General features: G+C 40.4%; 1 protein-coding gene across 1 annotated transcript in view; it reads left to right on the top strand.

Moving 5' to 3' along the window:
- MACF1 (microtubule actin crosslinking factor 1) overlaps positions 1 to 20,121 on the top strand; it is a 413,147-nt gene that overhangs the window by 269,668 nt on the left and 123,358 nt on the right. Inside the window, exons 38-50 of the mRNA XM_049774609.1 lie at positions 171 to 320; positions 3,035 to 3,250; positions 3,345 to 3,494; positions 4,160 to 4,393; positions 6,836 to 6,985; positions 8,708 to 8,941; positions 10,292 to 10,495; positions 13,176 to 13,694; positions 14,646 to 14,822; positions 15,149 to 15,272; positions 17,081 to 17,289; positions 17,935 to 18,252; positions 18,423 to 18,589. Of these exons, the coding sequence (XP_049630566.1) occupies positions 171 to 320; positions 3,035 to 3,250; positions 3,345 to 3,494; positions 4,160 to 4,393; positions 6,836 to 6,985; positions 8,708 to 8,941; positions 10,292 to 10,495; positions 13,176 to 13,694; positions 14,646 to 14,822; positions 15,149 to 15,272; positions 17,081 to 17,289; positions 17,935 to 18,252; positions 18,423 to 18,589 (2,852 nt within the window). The remainder of the gene's footprint in view (positions 1 to 170; positions 321 to 3,034; positions 3,251 to 3,344; positions 3,495 to 4,159; positions 4,394 to 6,835; positions 6,986 to 8,707; positions 8,942 to 10,291; positions 10,496 to 13,175; positions 13,695 to 14,645; positions 14,823 to 15,148; positions 15,273 to 17,080; positions 17,290 to 17,934; positions 18,253 to 18,422; positions 18,590 to 20,121) is intronic.

Below are 20,121 nucleotides of genomic sequence, written 5' to 3'. Positions count from 1 at the left end.
TAACTATAAACTTATGCTCCTTGAGGAAATTAGTAAAATGACATTTTTTCTATGAAATAGCACAGACAATAATGTGTACATGTACAGTAAAAGTTATTTCTTCCTTTGCTGCTTTCAAAAGCAGACTTAAAGAATAACAGATCTCAGTGAGTTTTCTTTTTGCTCCACAGAATGTATTTAATCGACAACTCTGTCTAGAGCATGATAAGAAGCTGGTATCCTATCTGTCTCTGTTACGAGACATTGAAATGAGAACCAAGCAGATTCAGCCTCTAGAACTAAACCTCCCAGGCTTACAGGATCTGCTGTGTCATGCCAAGGTACGTTTTCAGGTTGAAGGAAATAACACTGTTTAGGAAGAAAACTATGTTCAAAAGTAGACCTGCTTAAAGGACAAAAAAAAAAAAAAATAGATCAAAAACTTTACTGGAGTGTTGTTTTTTTAAAAAATGGTTTTGTTTCTTTTTGTTTTTGGTTCACACTCAGCAGCACTCGGGTTACTCCTGACTTTACACTCAGAAATTGCTCCTGGCAGGCTCTGGGGACCATATGGGATGCTGGAATTTGAACCACTGTCCTGCATGCAAGACAAATGCCCTACCTCCATGCTATATCTCCGGCCCCCTTTTTATATTTTAAAACTTTATTTTTTGTTTTGTTTTTGTTTTTGGGTCACACCCGGCAGCGCTCAGGGGTTACTCCTGGCTCCACACTCAGAAATTGCTCCTGGCAGGCTCGGGGGACCATTTGGGACACTGGGATTCGAACCACTGTCCTTCTGCATGAAGGACATGCCTTACCTCCATGCTATCTCTCCGGTCCCATATTTTGAAACTTTATTTAAAAAACTTCCGGTGCGGGGCCGAGAAGGTGGCGCTAGAGTAGTAAGGTGTCTGCCTTGCAAGTGCTGGCGTAGGACAGACCGCGGTTCGATCCCCCGGCGTCCGGTGCCCCATATGGTCCCCCCAAGCCAGGGTCGATTTCTGAGCGCATAGCCAGGAGTGACCCCTGAGCGTCAAACGGGTGTGGCCCAAAAACCAAAAAAAAAAAAAAAACAAAAAAAAAACCTTCCGGTGCAATATTGAAAAGCAACACAACCAGCTGGAGCGACAACCAATAGAAAGAAGAGAGGAGGTGGGAGGGAGAGAAACAACTGAGAAAAGAAAAGGCTGGAAAAAGAAGGTGTTGGAGGTGAACTTGGTGGAGCGTCCAAAGCTGATGAAGCAAGACACAGATCTTCGGGACTGCCTAGCCTTTTCTGGAGAGTTTTTGTTTTTGTTTTTGGGCCATACCCAGTGATGCTCAGGGGTTACTCCTGGCTATGCGCTCAGAAATCGTTCCTGGCTTGGGGGACCAACGGGACGCCAGGGAATTGAACTTTGGTCTGTCCTAGATTAGTGTGTGAAAGGCAGGCACCCTACCGCTTGAACCACCGCTTTGGCCCCTATTACTGGAGATTTTTGAAAAATTGCAGGAAAACTCACCTCACAGAAACCAAAGAAAGGGAGCTAGCTGAAAGAGGAGTAATTGGCTAGTAGTATTAAATACAGTCGGATAGGCTAACGAGATATTAAGGATGTAAGATACTTAGACTAGCTGTGTGGGAATGCTGATTTGGGATATTTTTATGTTATTTTTGTTTTGCCTCTTTGGTATTTGGAGGGCAGAAGTTATCCTTTTGATTGGCTTTATTTTGTATAACATTATGTAACATTCTTGGAGAAATAGTTGCAGTGGAAAGAGCACCACACTGAGTCAAGAAGCTTGAGTCTGGGGCCAGAGAGATAGCATGGAGGTAAGGCATTTGCCTTTCATGCAGGAGGTCATCGGTTCGAATCCCAGCGTCCCATATGGTCCCCCGTGCCTGCCAGGAGCAATTTCTGAGCCTGGAGCCAGGAATAACACCTGAGCACTGCCAGGTGTGACCCAAAAACCACACACACACACACAAAAAAAAACGAAGCTTGAGTCTAGGTCCTGACTCTACTGCATACCACCTAGGTGATTTCAGGGGGAAAAATTAACTCTTTTAAGCACAGAGCTATTTCTTCTGTAAATCTATAATACAAGAATCTTTTCTGTCTTCCTGAAAAATTAATGATTGGGGGCTGGGGAGTTAGCATAGCAGATAAGATATTTGCCTTGCACACAGCTGACCTAGGTTCAATCCACAGCACCCGATATGGTTCCCCAAACTCCACCACCAGGAGTGATCTTTAGAGTCAGGAGTAAGCCTTGAGTATCATTGTGTGACTCAGATACCAAAATATTAATAATTGTGGACCAGAGAGATAGTGTAGGGTAGTTCACTTGCTTCATGTGTGGCCAACCTGGCTTTAATCCCCACACCACATGTGATCTCTAAATTCAGAGCCACGAGTAAGCCCTGAACACTGCTGGGTGTGGCTCAAAAACAGAAGAAGAAGAAAAAAAGATTGAAAAAAAAAAGAAAAAAGATGATTAGAATACCCAAACTTAAAAAATGGGCTGGAGTGGTAACACAGTGGTAAAGCGTTTTGCCTTGCATGCTGCTGATCCAGGACAGATGTAGGTTCGATCCCAGCATCATCCCATATGGTCCCCTGAACCAGGAGCAATTTCTGAGTATGGAGTCAGGAGTAACTCCTGAGAACCACCAGATGTGGAAAAACAAACAAACAAACAAAAAAGCAAAACAAAACAAAAACTTAAAATGTGAGGAACTGGAGAGATAGCACAGCAGGTAAGGCTCTTGTCTTACACATCCCATGCAGTTTCTAACCCTAGCACTACACATGGTCACCTGAGCCTTGTCAGGTTTGATCTCTTACATGTAGAGTCATGATTAAGCCTTGTACCAAAAAAAATAAATAAATAAATAAAAACATCAAAAAACAGGGTATGTGGAAAATATGTATTAAAATGTATAGAAAATAATTTATGAATCTGGAAGCCAGTATAGGCCTAGGGTAAGAGAAAAATTATTTACAGAAGATTCCTAGAGAACAGATATGGAAACTTGATTTTTGGAGGTAACTTTACTTTATTTTCTCAGGTATTAGATCGGGAGCTAAAAGATCTATCCACTTTGGTGAATCAGGAATTGAATTGTGTGAATCAGATTATTATCAGCCAACCTCAGGAAGTTCCTGTTCAACTACTAAAGGCTCTAGAGAAGGATGCCAAGAATCTTCAAAAATCCCTCAGCTCGGTGACTGATACCTGGACTTCTAGATTCCTTCATCTTCAGAATGTGGTGGAAGTCAAAAAGGTAACTTGTTTGTTTGCTTTTTAATTCACCTGGGCTATACAAAATCTAGGCAAACTTGGAGATTTTTATAATCTAATTTGCCATTTATTTCTAGACCGATGTGTTAAGTCAATATGAGCAGTTGGAAGGCAGACTTCAAATTCTAAGAGCCTGGCTTAGCAATACCTACATTACTCTGAAAAGCAAAGAAAGTAATTGCGAAGCCAGTGCTGATAGCTTGAATCTCCATCTTCAACAGTTTGAGGTAAATATACATGTAATCACAAACTTGTTTTTTGTGTTACCAGGAACCCAAGGCATAATACATACATGACAGTGCTCTACCACTAAGCCCCACCTGTGGCCTTTACAAGCACTTTTGGTTTTGGTTTTTGAGCCATACTCACCAGTGTTTAGGGCTTACTCCTGGGTCTGTGCTCAAGGATCACTCTAGTAGGGTGCCAGGTATTGAATCTAGATCAGCAACATGGAAGGCAAGCATCCATCCCTCTGTACTATCAGCCTCTCAAGCACTTTTTTTTTAAAGATTATCAGTGATGGGGCCGGAGAGGTGGCGCTAGAGGTAAGGTGTCTGCCTTGCAAGCGCTAGCCAATGAAAGACTGTGGTTCGATCCCCTGGCATCCCATATGGTCCCCCCAAGCCAGGGGCAATTTCTGAGCGCTTAGCCAGGAGTAACCCCTGAGCATCAAACGGATGTGGCCCGAAAAACCAAAAAAAAAAAAAAAAAAAAAGATTATCAATGTTATTCTCCTACTATAAGTCAGTATCTCTCTTTGTTATAGTCTGATTTTCCATTTTAGAACAGGAATTTATCCTCTTTCTTTATGTTGGTCTTTGATTAGAAACTAGCTTTTAAGATAGAGAATTAGACATTTTATTTATTTATTTTATTTTCCTACTTGCCTTAGGATTTGAAGCAGCCCATAACTGAAAGGAGATCTCAATTGAATGATCTTGCTTTTGATATTCAATTCTTTATCTCGGAGCATGCCCAGGACTTGTCCCCTCAGCAAAATCGACAGATGCTGAGGCATCTGAATGAAGTACAGAGGACCTTCCAGGATCTCCTGGAGCAGACTGCAACTCAAATGCATGCCTTGCAAGGCTGTCTTCAGCAGATGGAACAGGCAGCCTGGTTCAAGGTCAGACTGAACCAACAGCTGGACACGTTTGTTTTATGGGACATCTTCAGTCCTTGGGCTTTCTGGCCAAACTCTATCCACCATGATTTTAGGAGCCTGCATTTATGATATTTGTGATTTTATGTCATTAAGGCCAGTTTTGTTCTAGTCCAGAGACAGCTGTAGCTGTTCAGGCCATTTTCTTGCCTTGTTTTGGTTTTATGTGTGTGTGTGTTTTTATGCAAAAGAGATAGAATCTGTGTGTTTATATGTATATGCATGTGCAATTAATTAATTTTTAGTTACTCTACTGTTACTACTGTCTTTGTCTCTGGCTTTCAACGTAAATCATATTCTTCTCCCTTTTCCTCCTACTTTCTCCCTCATGAGAGCTAGGAGGAACATTTGAATTCTCTAAGCTCCTGAGATGAATGTTTATGAAATGAATTTTATTCTAGGCATTTTAGGTGACTTCACAAAATTATTTCTTGCCAATCTCAAGGAGCTAACAAGGAAATTTTTATTAGACCTATTAATTTTTTAATCTTTGAGTTTATCATCATTTTCTTTTTTTTTTTTTTTTTTTTTTTGTTTTTGGTTTTTGGTTTTTCGGCCACACCCAGTGATGCTCAGGGGTTACTCCTGGCTGTCTGCTCAGAAATAGCTCCTGGCAGGCACGGGGGACCATATGGGACACTGGGATTCGAACCAACAACCTTTGGTCCTGGATCGGCTGCTTGCAAGGCAAACGCCGCTGTGCTATCTCTCCAGGCCCCTTATCATCATTTTCTAATACCTTTCTTCACACTGTAGGACTTAGTAATTGTCTTAATTATAGAAGTCATTGTTATAATTATAGAAAGTTTGTAGAAGTTTGGGTAACATATTTTGAAAAACTAATCATCTTTAGGCACAATTCTCTCACAAAACTTGGTATAATTGATTAATGGTAGCATCTTAACATCCTAACCAAGAGTGATACTTTTGCCAGTTAAGCTACTTAAATAATAAGTTAGAGTTCAACACAATATTAGAATTATTGTAGTAAAGATATTAGATAATAAAGACATTAGAATTGTTGTAGTAAATATATTTCCAGATATTCTTTTAAAAAATTTAAATATTGTACAAAATAGAATAGAGCTATTGCATTATGCTTAAAGAAAATTAAGTCACTTTCACATGTACCATTACTGCTTAATTATTTCACTGCATTGCAATTGAACCTAAAAACTAATGAAACATTTTATATTACCTTTCAAATATGAACATTTGCAACATTCTCGTGTAGGGATTTTTATACATGGATAGTAGCCTGTGAATAACATTGCTCTGAGCTACTTTCAGACACAACCCTGATCCAGGGTGGATCCCTGATCCTCAATCAGGTGATAGAACTACATGTGAATATTCTTTCTTTGCATTAATTAATTCCACAATGTTTATTAATCTTGTTATTGTCAGAAATGCTCTGCTTCTCTTTATATTTACCCTAAATGCATGTGTCTGTCTGTGTGTTAACTTGTTTGCTTTGCTTTTTTCAGATTCAGTCTCTGCACCCATCCTAACCCATGAAGACCCCGTTTTACAGCTGAAGAGCTCTTAGGAATTCTCTTCCAGAGCCCTTCTATTTGTCTTAAGAGGGAAAGAGAGGGCCAATTGGGCACCTGTTTGTAAGTGCAGGTGACTAAAATGCCATCAGAAGGTAGTCTGGTGGGAATGGTTTTAGCCGAATGGTTAGGAGAACACATCATGCTCAATTGCTCAGTCAGGTGCTTCATTGTCTTTCAGCTGAGATGAGACCTGGAAAAAGGATCAAGCACAAAATCATATTCTCTCTCCCTCCTGGGGACCTTCTTTTTTAGGTGTGATATCAATGCAGACACTTGAAGGACTGAGACAGTTGCTATTCTAGGGCATTTTTCTTCTCAGAATAGCCATGACTGGCATGTAATTATTTTATTTAATGGCTGGTTGTATTTGAGTAGTATTTGATTTATAAATTCAGCTTCATTACTGAGAAGCTCATCTAGCTCATACATTTTATGAGTTCATGAAAAAGCCCGGTCTTTTCATTTTCCAAATTTTGACTTGGTACATATTCTTTCATTCAGTTGGAGAAATAGAACAGGACCGCACTTTTACTATCACCACCTATGGATCTTTTTTCTCAACTTGAAGCAGAACTCTGCTCTCCATTTCTCAAAAATTTGTAGACCCAAAACTGAGAATTCTCTCCTTAAATTATCCCTAATTATAACCCAAATTATAGACCCGGGTCAGCAGACTGTTCAAATGAGGGGAGCTTTCTGAACATGATTTATGTGCTTTTTTCTTTTCTAGTCTCCCACCAACTTTTTCATCCTTAATAATATAACCTTCCTGGTTTACATTTTAGGAAAGTATCTTGTATTTATAAAATGAATTTATTCATTATCTTTGGCCCCTTTGCATTTTAATTAGACCCTGCAGAAACAACAAAATACCTGCCACCAAAAGCTGGAGGATCTTTGTACCTGGTTAGGGCAGGCAGAAAAAGCATTGGTAGACCACCAAGGGAGTGCCACTCAACAAGGTCTCTCTGCTTTGCAACAGAACCAAAGTGACTTGAAGGTTAGTGTGTGTTCATTTATCTTTTTTTCTTTTCTTCAATATTTATAAAGGCTTGCCCTATTTTTATATTTATAAAGCCAGGAGTAGAGCTTAGTGTTTACAACATAATATTTAACAGACATTCTCCATTCCTGTGAAGGATATATTCTAGTAGAAAGGACAAACATTACACATGAGCATGTAACTGAGTTATTTCTAAAAAGGTAAAATTACACAAGAACATAGAGCTAAACAATCTAGTCTAGGGTGTCAGAAGAGATTAGGAATTAACAGCTTGTGAAATGAAACTTAGATGGGTTAACAAACACAAAAGGGGAGGAGGAGGAGGAAGAGAACAGATCAAGCATCTAAAGGTAGGAATGGGTTGTATACAGCATATTTCCCTGTTGAAATTGGATAAATTAGAGTGCAGATAACAAGATTAATGAATGGTGAGACTGGAGAATAGGTATCAAACATATCATGGTCAGTCCAAGGGCTATGTCAAGGATAAAAGTGATAACCAAGAGTGAAGGACTAATCAGATCTTAGTTGTTCTGCTAGAATCCTCTTGCTACTCTTCTTTAGAGAACATTGATCACTGGTGATAACTCATGCTAAGTGAAGTTTTTGTGGTTCATCTTAGTTATTGGCAGTCAGTCCCCTTTTTGGTCTCTAAATTTTCATATAAAGTTAAATATTAGAAAGTTTCTCTTCTTTCTTTCTTTCTTTCTTTCTTTCTTCTTCTTTCTTTCTTTCTTTCTTTCTTTTCTTTTTCTTTCTTTCTTTCTTTCTTTCTCTTCTTTCTTTCTTTCTTTCTTTCTTTCTTTCTTTCTTTCTATTCTTTCTTTTTTCTTCTTTCTTTCTTTCTTTCTTTCTTTCTCTTTCTTTCTTTCTTTCTTTCTTTCTTTCTTTCTTTCTTTCTTTCTGTCTTTCTTTCTTTTTTTTAGAAAGTTTCTTTTTTTTTTCTTTTTTTGGGCTACACCCAGTGACACTCAGGGATTACTCCTAGCTATGCATGCAGAAATCGCTCCTGGCTTGGGGTACCATATGGGATGCCAGGGGATCGAACTGTGGTCTGTCCTAGGCTAATGCAGGCAAAGCAGACTCCTTACCGCTTGTGCCACCGCTCCGGCCCCTAGAAAGTTTCTTAATGTAAAACATTTTAAAATTTGTTTTTTGGAACTGGAAAGATATTAAAGTCAGTAAGGTACTTGCCTTGCATGAGGCTGACCCAACCCAGTTTTGATCCGAGACATCCCATATGGTACTCCAAGCTCTGCCAGGAGTGATTCCTGAGCACAGAACTAGAAGTAAGCTCTGAGCACTGTTGGGTGTAGCCCAAAAACCAAATAATAAAATAATTTTTATACTGGTATAAGTCTAAAATTTATCTTTTAATGATTCTAGTTTAGGTCATATTCCAATAGAATTAACATTATGGTTTTGAGATACGTGGTTACTGTTCCTCACCACCATCAAAGTGCCAAGACTCTCCATCAATAGCCTTCTATTACTTCCTGTCCACCAGTTCATTCTCCATACCTCTCCTTCTCTTGCTTAATATTTTCAGTTTTATGGACTCAGTATTTCTCAGCTTTAGGCAAATTATAGTCAAGGGTAGATTCATTGTTGTGTGTTGTAGATATGCTTGCTATCTTGCCCTTCTATCTCTATACTGTCAGGGTCTTATATATAAGCAGGGAAAGTTGAAGGCTTCCATCCCTATTTTTATGTGTTTAGGATTTACAGGACGATATTCAGAATCATGCCGCCTCATTCGCCAGTGTTGTCAAAGACATTGAAGGATTTCTAGAGGAGAATCAGACAAAGCTGAGTCCCCATGAGTTGACCGCTCTTCGGGAAAAACTTCATCAGGCAAAGAAACAATATGAAACTCTCCAGGAACGGACACGGGTGACCCAGAAGGAGCTGGAGGAAGTCTTAACCTCAGCCCTACAACAAGAGACTGAGAAGGTAACAAGCCTGCTTTAACACTTGGTGAATTTCAGAGGAATTAGAATTTGTTTAGCTAAATCAAGAAAAGATAATGAGTAGAACTACCTCTGAATGCACAGACTTACAATGACACAGCTTCAGGAGCTGATCTCCAACTCAGTGTTGGTTTTTAAGAAACATTCTGCGGGCCAGAGTGATAGCACTGTGGTAGAGCACTTGCCTTGCACACGGCTGGCCCAGGACAGACCTGGGTTTGATCTCTGGTGTCCCATATGGTTCCCCAAGCCTGTCAGGAGCGATTTCTGAGTGTAGAGCCAGGAGTAACCTCTGAGCACTGCCAGGTGTGACCCAAAATCCAAAAAAAAAAAAAAATAAAAAAAAAAGAAAGAAATCTCTTGACATAATGGATCACAGCAGAGCTTCCAGGATTGTAATCATTGCATATGGCAGCATCAGGAATTTAATTCTTGACCTTATCCTTGCAGTGCAAACTTTTTAAGCTATTGGACTATTCTCCAAGCTTCTAATTGTGTGAATGTGCGTGCACTTGAATATGCACAGTGGAGATGGGGAGCTGTCAAATTGGTGTGAGTGGTTAGGGGTTGGGCCCAACAATAAGATATGTGCTCTATCTAACACTAAGCTATATTCTCTTCAAAGCGAGTATTTCAGTTTCTCCTGGCTCTACATTCAGAAATTATTCCTGGAGATGCTCGAGGGTCATAGGGTATGCTGGGGAGTCTAACCCAAGGCATGCAAGCACCTTATGCTCTGTACTGTGGTGCTAGCCCCAGTAAAGTACTTTTAAATGTAGGAATTTGTCTCTGCTCATACCCTTTCTCTTTTTCTTTTTTATTTTTTTGGGGGGGCACACCCGTTTGACGCTCAGGGGTTACTCATGGCTGTGCGCTCAGAAATCACTCCTGGCTTGGGGGAACATATGGAATGCTCACACTTTGTGAAACATACAAGTTAAGGTTGTACTTTTCACAGGGCTTATAATGCCCTCAGGTGTTTTTTAAGCTGTGTTGCTTGTAGTGTCAAACCCCTCTGTAGTTCTTACACCCACTAGTTTTAGAGTGGCCAGAAATCACTAGCTGTGCTGGGTTTCTCGAACAGAGCTGCCCAGACCATGTTCAGCACATAAGTTAGCACCAGGGATTTTTAACTCAGTAAATCATAAGTATGCAGAGCAGGCATCTGGGCCCAGATCATTGTTTTTCAACAGATTTAGGTGTTTTGGGATGAAAAGGCTATTTATAACCTTGTCCCTCTATTTTTCATTAGCATAACAATGTCCCCTCACCACTTTTACTTTATCTTAGAGGAATACCTAAGTCCTCACCAGAATTTCTCTGTTGTTTTCAGAGTAAAGCAGCAAAAGAGCTGGCAGAAAACAGGAGTAAGATTGATTCTCTCTTGGATTGGGTGACTTCAGTGGGATCATCCGGTGGACAGATAGAACAGCTGTCTGGACCTAGTCTACAGAAAGGAGCCTTGGACACTATTGATGGTCATGTGGACATGAGCAGAGCCCCAGAGGAGCTGGATAAGCAGTGTGAGAAGATGAAGGTGAGAATATTATTTTGTTCCTTACTATATGAGGGCCATCTCTTTCGTTCCTAGAAAGTCACCATAATCCCTTTGCCCTTCAGTTCAGTGAAACTTCTCTCTCTAAAGTGCATTTCTTCTTTGATGTCATAGTGACTTTGATATCACCCTTATGTCCGTTCACCCTTGATTTCTGTGATACCAGTCAAGATGGATAATCCCTCTTTCTCTCCTCTCACCAACTTTTGAAGTACTGATGTGCTTCCACATAGTATCCTAGGCATCTTTTGATTTGTCACAATATACTTGCCTTGCTTAGGCTAATTAATTTACCACTTGTTCAATTTTGTTTGTGCTAATGAATTCATGTATAATTTTGCCTCCAGTCCTATCCTAAGCTTCAAAATACTATACAAAAATAACTTCATTAGAGAAAAAAATATATCAGTATATGGGGGATCAGTGAGCTAGTACAGAGGGCAGGATATTCGCCTTGCATGTAGCCAACCTGAGTTTTAGTCCTTAGTATTCTGTATTTATGTTCCCCGGAGACCACCAGTAGTGATCGTTGAGCACAGAGTCTGAACATTGACAGATGTGGCCCAAACCTTCCCTCCAAATACCACCAAGAAATAATTAAGTATATAGTTGCCAGGGAAAAGATAGTACAGTGGTAAGGTGCTTCTCTTATATGTAACCAATCCCCAGTATCCCATATAGTCAGTCCCCTGAGCCTACCAGGAGTGATCCCTGGCTCAGTGCTCAGTTATCTTTTTGCGGTGAGCAGGGAACCAGTTGATGCCAGAGATGGAACCCATGCTTCCTGAATGCAAAACGTGTTCACCCCAGTAAGAGTCTATTCAGTTTCAAGTCTGAATTTTTTTTAATTGCATCACCATGAGTCACAGAGTTAAAATGTTGACTGTTGAATTTTAGTCATGCAGTATTTTCTAACACCCATTAATTCTACTCATTCATTTGAATAATATTAATATTGAGCACTTGTTATATGTCAGAAATTGGAGATAACTATCTGTTAGGACATTAACTGGTAGGGACATTATATTGCATGATTGAAAGACTGTTAAATATTTAGGAAACATAAGACATGTACATCTCTTATTTTATAATGATTCCTATATGTCATAGAAAATTGAGTTTACCTTGATTACTTCTTTTGAATAATTTATATGTCCCATTGCCTTCTGAAGTATTAAAAGGATTTCTGCTGCTGGCATTCCACTTCTGTGGCACTTCTGTTCCATTGTAGTATGTGGCAATGTCCTGACATTAGAGAGCGAAAATGATTATATTGTAATACAGAACCTCCAAATTCCTCTTAACAGGCAGCAATGATCAGCCTGACCAATGAGCATTTCCATCCTGGAAAGTGTATCTTCCTTATTGATGATTATTTGAAGGATATGAATAGGGACATTTGGGTGGGACAAAGACAAACTTTATTAGACTCAAGCAAAGCATGCATAAAGGATCACATAAGACCATAAAATAGTATAAATTAGGGGCCGGAGCAGTGGCTCAGGGCGTAAGGCATCTGCCTTGCGTGCACCAGCCTAGGACGGACTGCAGTTTGATCCCCCGGCATCCCATATGGTCCCCCAAGTCAGGAGGGATTTCTGTGTGCATAGCCAGGAATAACCCCTGAGCAACACTGGGTGTGGCCCAAAAACCAAAAAAAAAAAAAAAAAAGATATGGTATAAATTACCAGTGCTAGTCAAAAAATCAATTTATTATCACTAATATAGATTTGTTTAATAAATTAATTAGCCAAGATCTTGCTTACAAGTTAAGAATCTTCTTAATGTGAGTGCTGTGTCTCACAGCAAATAAGTATTAGAAATTTTTATATTGTCATATTTATCTTATTCTCTGTACCATTAATGTGGGTGATTAGTTGTCCATTTCCTTTTCTCAGTCTTAGGGTGGTAAGTTTGTGAAGAGTCAAGCTTATAGTCACTTTAATTTCATTACTATTCATATAACTTTGGACATATATTTTTGATTTTTAACTTTTTCCATTTTAATATGTATATTTTAGCCTGCCTTACATATTATACAGTAATTGGCTGAAATAATGCTTATAAGGTCTTTTATTTGTTTTGGGTTTTGGATTTGGGGCCACACCCAGCAGTGCTCAGGAGTTACTCATGGCTCTGCGCTCAGAAAATGCTCCTGGCAGTCTCTGTGGACCAAATGGGATGCCAGGGATCAAACCTGGGTCTATCCTAGGTTGGCTGTGTGCAAGGCAAGTGCCCTACTGCTGTGCTATCATTCTGGTCCCTTATAAAATCTTTTAAAATATGAGATCCTGGGATTGGAGCTATAGCGCGGCAGTAGGGCGTTTGCCTTGCACGTGGCTCACCCAGGATGGACCTAAGTTCAATCCCTGGCGTCCCATATAGTCCCCCAAGCCAGGAGTGATTTCTGAGTGCATAGCCAGGAGTAACCCCTGAGCATCACCAAGTGTGGCTCCCCCCAAAAAAGAGAAAAAAGACCTATGAGATCCTGTCTGTGTTAGTTCAGTTGGCATTAGCAGATGGAAGAGGTTGATAAAGAATGGTGATTTTTGAGCAAGTGGAGAACGGCCTTTTAAGATATCTCTATAGCTCAGCTATAGTCATAGAAAAATTTTTCTGGTTTTTCTACTCACTGACTTTGATTTTGGGGATTTTCTGCCAGGCTCATCACCAGGAATTGCTGTCAAAGCAGCAAAATTTCATCTTGGCCACCCAGTCAGCGCAGGCCTTTTTAGACCAGCATGGCCACAACCTTTCACCTGAAGAACGAGAAACACTGCAGGAGAATCTCAGGAAGCTAAAGGAGCAGTATGCGACTTCCCTGGCCCAGTCAGAGGTCGAGCTAAAACAGGTACAGGCACTGCGGGATGAATTGCAGAAGTTTCTGCAGGATCATAAAGAGTTTGAAACCTGGCTGGAGCGTTCTGAGAAAGAGCTGGAGAACATGCACAAAGGATGCAGCAGCCCTGAAGATCTTCCCACCCTGCTTAAGCGACAAGGGAGTTTCTCAGAAGATGTGATTTCCCACAAAGGGGACTTGAGGTTTGTGACTATCTCAGGACAGAAAGTCTTGGACACAGAAACTAACTTTGAGGAAGACAGAGAACCATCAATAGCTGGAACCTTAGTAAAGGAAAAACTGAAGGATGCAACAGAAAGATATACAGCTCTTCATTCAAAGGTAAGGGAGAGCTTCCTCAACTTTTGATAAAACAATGGTTTCTGAGACTCAGAAAACTAGGAACACATTAAGCAATCATCTGGGCCACAGGCAGGATGTCTATTCAAACTCCTCCAAAGGTGCAGACTGTGTAGTCTAATGTCTGATCCTAGCAAATCTATCAAAGGTTTGTCTCACTCCAGTGTCGATGGCAGAAGTGCTCATCTCCTACATTTTGACCAGCAGACAAGAGTTCTGTAAAGATATAGTACCAGAAAAATGGAACTCAACACATTTTTTTTGTTTATCTAACACAGAAAAATGGAACCTAACACATTTTTCCCATTTTTTTCTGTTTATCTAGAATAAGTCCTTATCTTTCTCAGTACTAAAAAACTTTCTGCTTCTCTGTCTTTTGCTTTCTGACAACATATCTAATATAACTCCCTTTCAGCCCCCCAAAAATGGCTTGTTTGTTTGTTTGTTTTGTTTTATTTTTGGGTCACACCTGGCAGCACTCAGGTGTTGCTCCTGGCAGGCTCGGGGAACGATATGCGATGCTGGGATTCGAACCACTGACCTTCTGCATGCAAGGCATGCTATCTCTCCGGCCCCAAAAGGCAATGTTTTAAACTTTTCTTTGCCTCCAACCTGACGTGCGTTTCTTACATCACGTGTTGCTCAGCTCAATAAATCTTCCCAGTCTATCAAATGAGAGGACAAGGAGTGTGGGTCAAAAAATGAGGATCGCATCCAAGAAGATAGTTGCTCCCCTCTGTCTAAAGCTCTAATACTGTCTTTAACTGTAGTTTTTGTAGTGTATGTAGAATAAGCTGTAGTATATATACTGTATACATAAATTGTAGTTTATGTAGAATCATAAACAATAGTCACAAAACCAGACTTCTTTTAGCCCTTAGCCTAGGAGACTTTTGACATTGCTGAAGTCTGATCTCTCTTTTGTTGGCACAGTGTACACGATTGGGCTCTCACCTGAACCAGTTGTTAGGTCAATACCAACAGTTCCAGAGCACTGTTGACAGCCTACAGACCTGGATGCAGACTTGTAAGGCCAGTGTGGAAAAGCTCCTCTCAGACACTGTTTCCTCTGACCCTGTAGTCCTACAGCAGCAACTTGCAACAACAAAGGTAAGCCAGGTCATAGGCTATTTTACTGCACGAATTAGAATACCCCCATTTCACCCTCCAAAAACTGAAGAAAGAAATACTTACATTAAGAAGTTTGGATGATTTTGAGAAGATCTGGTTCCCTCACACTTATTCTAGTCACTGAGGCAGTGGTTCAGATGCCTTAGACAAGACCCGATTTCCTCTGATTGCCTCACACTTTATTATACTATCTGTGTCATGCATGAATAGAGAATTATTTTATAAAGATGCTTAGTAGTTCTAGATTCTGAAAACTAGCCTTAATTTTTGAAATATTTCCATTTTCTTTTGTTATGGCTAAGTAGCAGTTGCAGGAACAAATGGCTGAGCACCAAGTGCCTATAGAGAAACTCAAAAAAGTGGCTCATGATCTCATTGAAATTGAAGGAGAGCCAGCCCCAGACCGCAGGCATGTTCAGGAAACTACAGGTATGAAGTTTCAACAGTAACAATGCTTTCTTGTTTCCTATTGGCACCTCTATTTTAAAATACATCAGATGTTATATAAGTAATCTGTGATATTAACTTGGGAGTGAGGATATAAATATGAGAAGTGCCCTCTTAAATGGATTTTTCCCCTTGGACAGTTGAAGCACCTTTGCCATCTGCTTCAAGTCTTTTGTTCTAGTTATTCTGCCTTCTATCCACATTCTTTTGTTTCTCAAGTTAACTGGTAACTTCTTTTTTACTTTATTTCTAAACTTGTCACATTACTTAAATGCTAATGTTAATCGCATATTCATCATGAATGATGAAATCCTGCTCATACTTCCAGTTGTAACCAAAAGGTTACTTCTTTTGTTTAGCCTTGACTATCTTTCCTCTGTCCTCCCCAAAGTAATAGAAAATAATTTTCCAGTCTACAGCCATACCACCCTGAACGTGCCCAATCTTCGTCTGATCTCAGAAGCTAAGCAGAGTCAGGTCTGGTTAGTACTTGGATGGGAGAAAATAATTTTCCTCCTTTGAGATATTCTAGTACAATATAGTATTTATGATCGCATTTATTTAAATGTATTAATGTAACATGCGCTGGAATTTAATTCCATATTGAGACCATATCTGGCAGTGCTCAAGAGTATTGCTGGCTCTGCTCAGGAGGACCATATGTGGTGCTAGGAATCAAATCAGTTCACCACATTCAAGTCAAGTCAAACTTGCTTGGAGAGCAGGGCACAGGGTTCCACACCCTACTGGGCTCAGGGTTACTCCTGCTTCTGCACTCAGGAATTACTTCTATCAGTGCTCAGGGGGACCTTTTGGGATTCTTGGGATTAATTCCAAAAATGCTACATGCAAGGCTTTCTCTCCATTCTCAAGCACTATAATTCTTTTTTTTTCGGGGGTGGGGATCATACCCGACGGCACTCAGGGGTTATTCCTGGCTATCTGCTCAGAAATAGCTCCTGGCAGGCATGGGGGACCATATGGGACACCAGGGTTCGAACCAACCACCTTAGGTCCTGGATCGGCTGCTTGCAAGACAAACACCGCTGTGCTATCTCTGGCCCCAAGCTCTATAATTCTTGTACTCTTTCCAGCCCCCTTTTGTCTTAAAAGTCATAAAGTTTGAGGATTTATCTTAAGTATAGTTAGTCTTCAACAATTTAGTTTTAGCAGGAACATACCGTATTTGCCGGCGTATAAGATGACCTTTTTTTTTTTTTTTTTTTTTTTTTTTTTTGGTTATTCGGGCCACACCCGTTTGATGCTCAGGGGTTACTCCTAGCTAAGCGCTCAGAAATTGCCCCTGGCTTGTGGGGGGGGGGGACCATATGGGACCCCGGGGGGATCGAATCACAGTCGCGATATTTCCTTGGCTAGCACTTACAAGGCAGACACCTTACCTCTAGCGCCACCTCGCCAGCCCCAAGACGACCCTTCAACCCATGAAAAACTTCCTAAAAGTCTTAAAAGTAAGTTACTTCTTAAAAGTAAGAGGGGTGCAGATCACTCGTCCCTGAAGCTGGAACAAGTTTTAGCATGCCGTATACCAGCATATAATATGACTCCCAACTTTTAGGAAGTTTTTCATGGGTTGAAGAATCGTCTTATATGCCGGCAAATACGGTAATTTCTGGCAGTTAAAAGGTATCATTCATACTAACTCACTTTAAATTTATTCTTTCTGTCTGAATATCTTACTTTTCCAGCTAACAGGTAGAGTATAAATGCATTCTTTTCTTAAAAAAAAAAAAAAAGACACATAATGCATTCTCTTGTTATTGATTTTCCAGATTCCATACTCAGCCATTTTCAGACCCTCTCCAGCAGCCTGGCTGACCGCTCTGCTCTGCTACAGAAGGCAATTGCCCAATCTCAGAGTGTTCAAGAAAGTCTGGATAGCTTATTGCAATCCATCGGAAAAGTTGAAAAAAAACTGGAGGAGGAGCAAGTGACTTCACTTTCTTCTGGAGTCATCCAAGAAGCCTTGGCCAACAACATGGTAAGACCCTGCCCCAAGAGTTAGCACAAGGGGCCAGAGAGATAACATGGAGGTAAGGCGTTTGCCTCTCATGCAGAAGGTTGGTGGTTCAAATCCCGGCACCCCATATGGTCCCTTGAGCCTGCCAGGAGCGATTTCTGAGCATAGAGCCAGGAATACCTCCTGAGCACTGCTGGGTGTGACCCAAAAACAAACAAACAAACAAACAAAAAGAGTTAGCACAAGTGTTCCATAATTATACTATTTTGAAAGTGTTTCAGGGGAAGGGTTCATTTCCATTACATCTTTGAGTAAGATGAAAAGAATATATAAAGATAGGGAATTTCCCTTACTTGTAGCCCATCTGAGTTTGATCCCCAGCACCACATGGGTTTCCCTGAGTACTGCTGGAAGTGATCTTCAAGCACAAAGATAGGCATAAGACCTGAGCACTGCCCAAAATTAAAAAAGAATATGTAAACACATTTATTTCTACCCAATTTCCAAATCATTATTAATTTTGAGGAAAAGTGGCATAGTCATTCAGTGGAATGAGATGTGCAAAATGTAAGATGAGAAAGATGGTATTTGAAGACTTAGTTGTTTATGATTTAGCCTTCCTGGAGTAAGTGAGTCAGAGTCTAACAGACATGTTTTTTATGGCAGAAATTGAAGCAGGACATTGATCGACAGAAGAGCAGCTTGGAGGCCACCCGTGAGATGGTGACCCGATTCATGGAGTCGGCAGACAGCAGCACAGCAGCAGCATTGCAGGGCAAGCTGGCAGAGGTGAGCCAGCGCTGCCAGCAGCTCTGTCTGCAGCAGCAAGAAAAGGAAAGCTCACTCAAAAAACTTCTGCCCCAGGCAGAGATGTTTGAACATCTCTCTGATAAACTGCAGCAGTTCATGGAAAACAAAAGTCGAGTGCTGGCCTCTGGAAATCAGCCAGATCAAGATATTACACATTTCTTCCAGCAGATTCAGGTGAGAATCTATCTGACAAATTGGCAGAATAAAGGGTAAGAAGGACAGTAGTGTACCATCATTTATTGAGCATAGTGTGTGTCAGTGTACTGGAAATTACCCATTCTTTATAGAGTTCATTTATTTACAAGGATCAGAGCAGTTATTACATATCCTTTTCTGCTTTTCAGGAGCTTAATTTGGAAATGGAAGACCAACAGGAAAATCTTGGTGCTCTGGAGGATCTGGTCACTGAACTCAACTCCTCTGGCTTTGCATTGAACCTTTCCCAGCATCAGGAAAGAGTTCAAAATCTTAGAAAGAACTTCACAGAGCTACAGAAGACAATCAAAGAAAGGTGTGTTGGGGAGTTCATTATTTTCTTGGTGATGAGTGGCATTATTGTGTTTTCCTCTTTCACCAGAAAAACTTAGATCAAGAACTCTGATGAGGGCCTGGAGAGATAGCATAATGGCGTTTGCCTTGCAAGCAGTCGATCCAGGACCAAAGGTGGTTGGTTCGAATCCCGGTGTCCCATATGGTCCCCCGTGCCTGCCAGGAGCTATTTCTGAGCAGACAGCCAGGAGTAACCCCTGAGCAACGCCGGGTGTGGCCCCCCCCCAAAAAAAAACAAACAAAAAAAAAGAACTTGATGAATACATATCATACAGAGGATATTGGAAAGGGCCTTTGTCAGGCACTCTCTCCCCACTTTGATGCTTACTGAGTTTTTTTGTTACTCTTTCAGTACTGGAACTCTGTTTCCTTTCTGTACAGTCAAAATCTCAGGCCTTCTGAATGAAAGGAAAAAAAGAAAATTGAATCTGCAGCTTAGATGTGTCCATAACATTATCTCTATAGGATTTTGAAATAAAGAGAAAATCTGGAGGAGACTTGCCAAACTTAATTAAGGATTATACTGATACCAGTTTTTGACCACATTTAAGTGACTATTAAGGAGTGTCAGTGTTCTTGTAAGACAAACATGAAAATAGATGGCAAAGCTGACTTCTTTCAGATAATCTGTCATTATTGAAAGGCTATGATTTTCCCATTAGAAAACCACATCAGGGGCTGGAGTGGTAGCAGAGCAACAGTAGGGTCTTTGCCTTGCACGTGGCTGTCCCAGGACGGACTCAGATTTGCTCTCTAGCATCTCATATGATCCCCCAAGCCAGGAGCTATTTCTGAGCACAGAGCCAGGAGGAACCCCTGAGTGCCATCGGGTTTGCCACCACCCCCCAAATTAAGAAAGAAAACTTTTTTAGTTTAAAATTTTGATAAGACTTCACTTGGTTTATACATGTAATCTAGAAATGTAGCAAATATAGTCTCCATTTAGCAAACGATTACCATAGTGACTGAAGGATAATTATTGCTGAAAGCCATTATTTATGGAAGGAAGGAGATAAAGACCTTGTTTTTCTTCCTCAGTTCTGAGGGCCTTGTAGCTACATGAAGAGCCAAGATGACTTGGAGTCTTAGATAGTGCTGTTGCCCAAACTGAACTCCAGTATTCTCTTTCTTGATTTATTTGTTGGTTTGCTTAATCTTATTTCGCTGAGTTTCATTTTCATCGTCAATCTTACTAAAAAAAATTAGTATTTAAATTAGGCAAGTACCAAAAAAGTAACAAAACTGACATCCAAAGCTAGCATTCTTTCCATTGTATCATCATACCTAAATACTTTACTCCCTTCAGTTGTTCTCACTTTCACTTTAGCAGGGAGTAAGATTGAAGACTTCTTTTCCCCAGAGATGTCCAAACAAGGACAATATATTCCTTGGTTGGACACGTTCTAACTTTTTTGTGGTGGGTCAGCCAAAATGCTATGAAAAAAATAATGGGAAGGAGTTGTCCTATGAGAAAACTGGCGCCCACAGTTCTAG

This window comes from Suncus etruscus, chromosome 6, assembly GCF_024139225.1.
Source record: "Suncus etruscus isolate mSunEtr1 chromosome 6, mSunEtr1.pri.cur, whole genome shotgun sequence".
Lineage (NCBI taxonomy): Eukaryota > Metazoa > Chordata > Mammalia > Eulipotyphla > Soricidae > Suncus > Suncus etruscus.
Note: the sequence above shows the minus strand (reverse complement) of the source record. Positions and strands in the feature narration are given on the sequence as shown.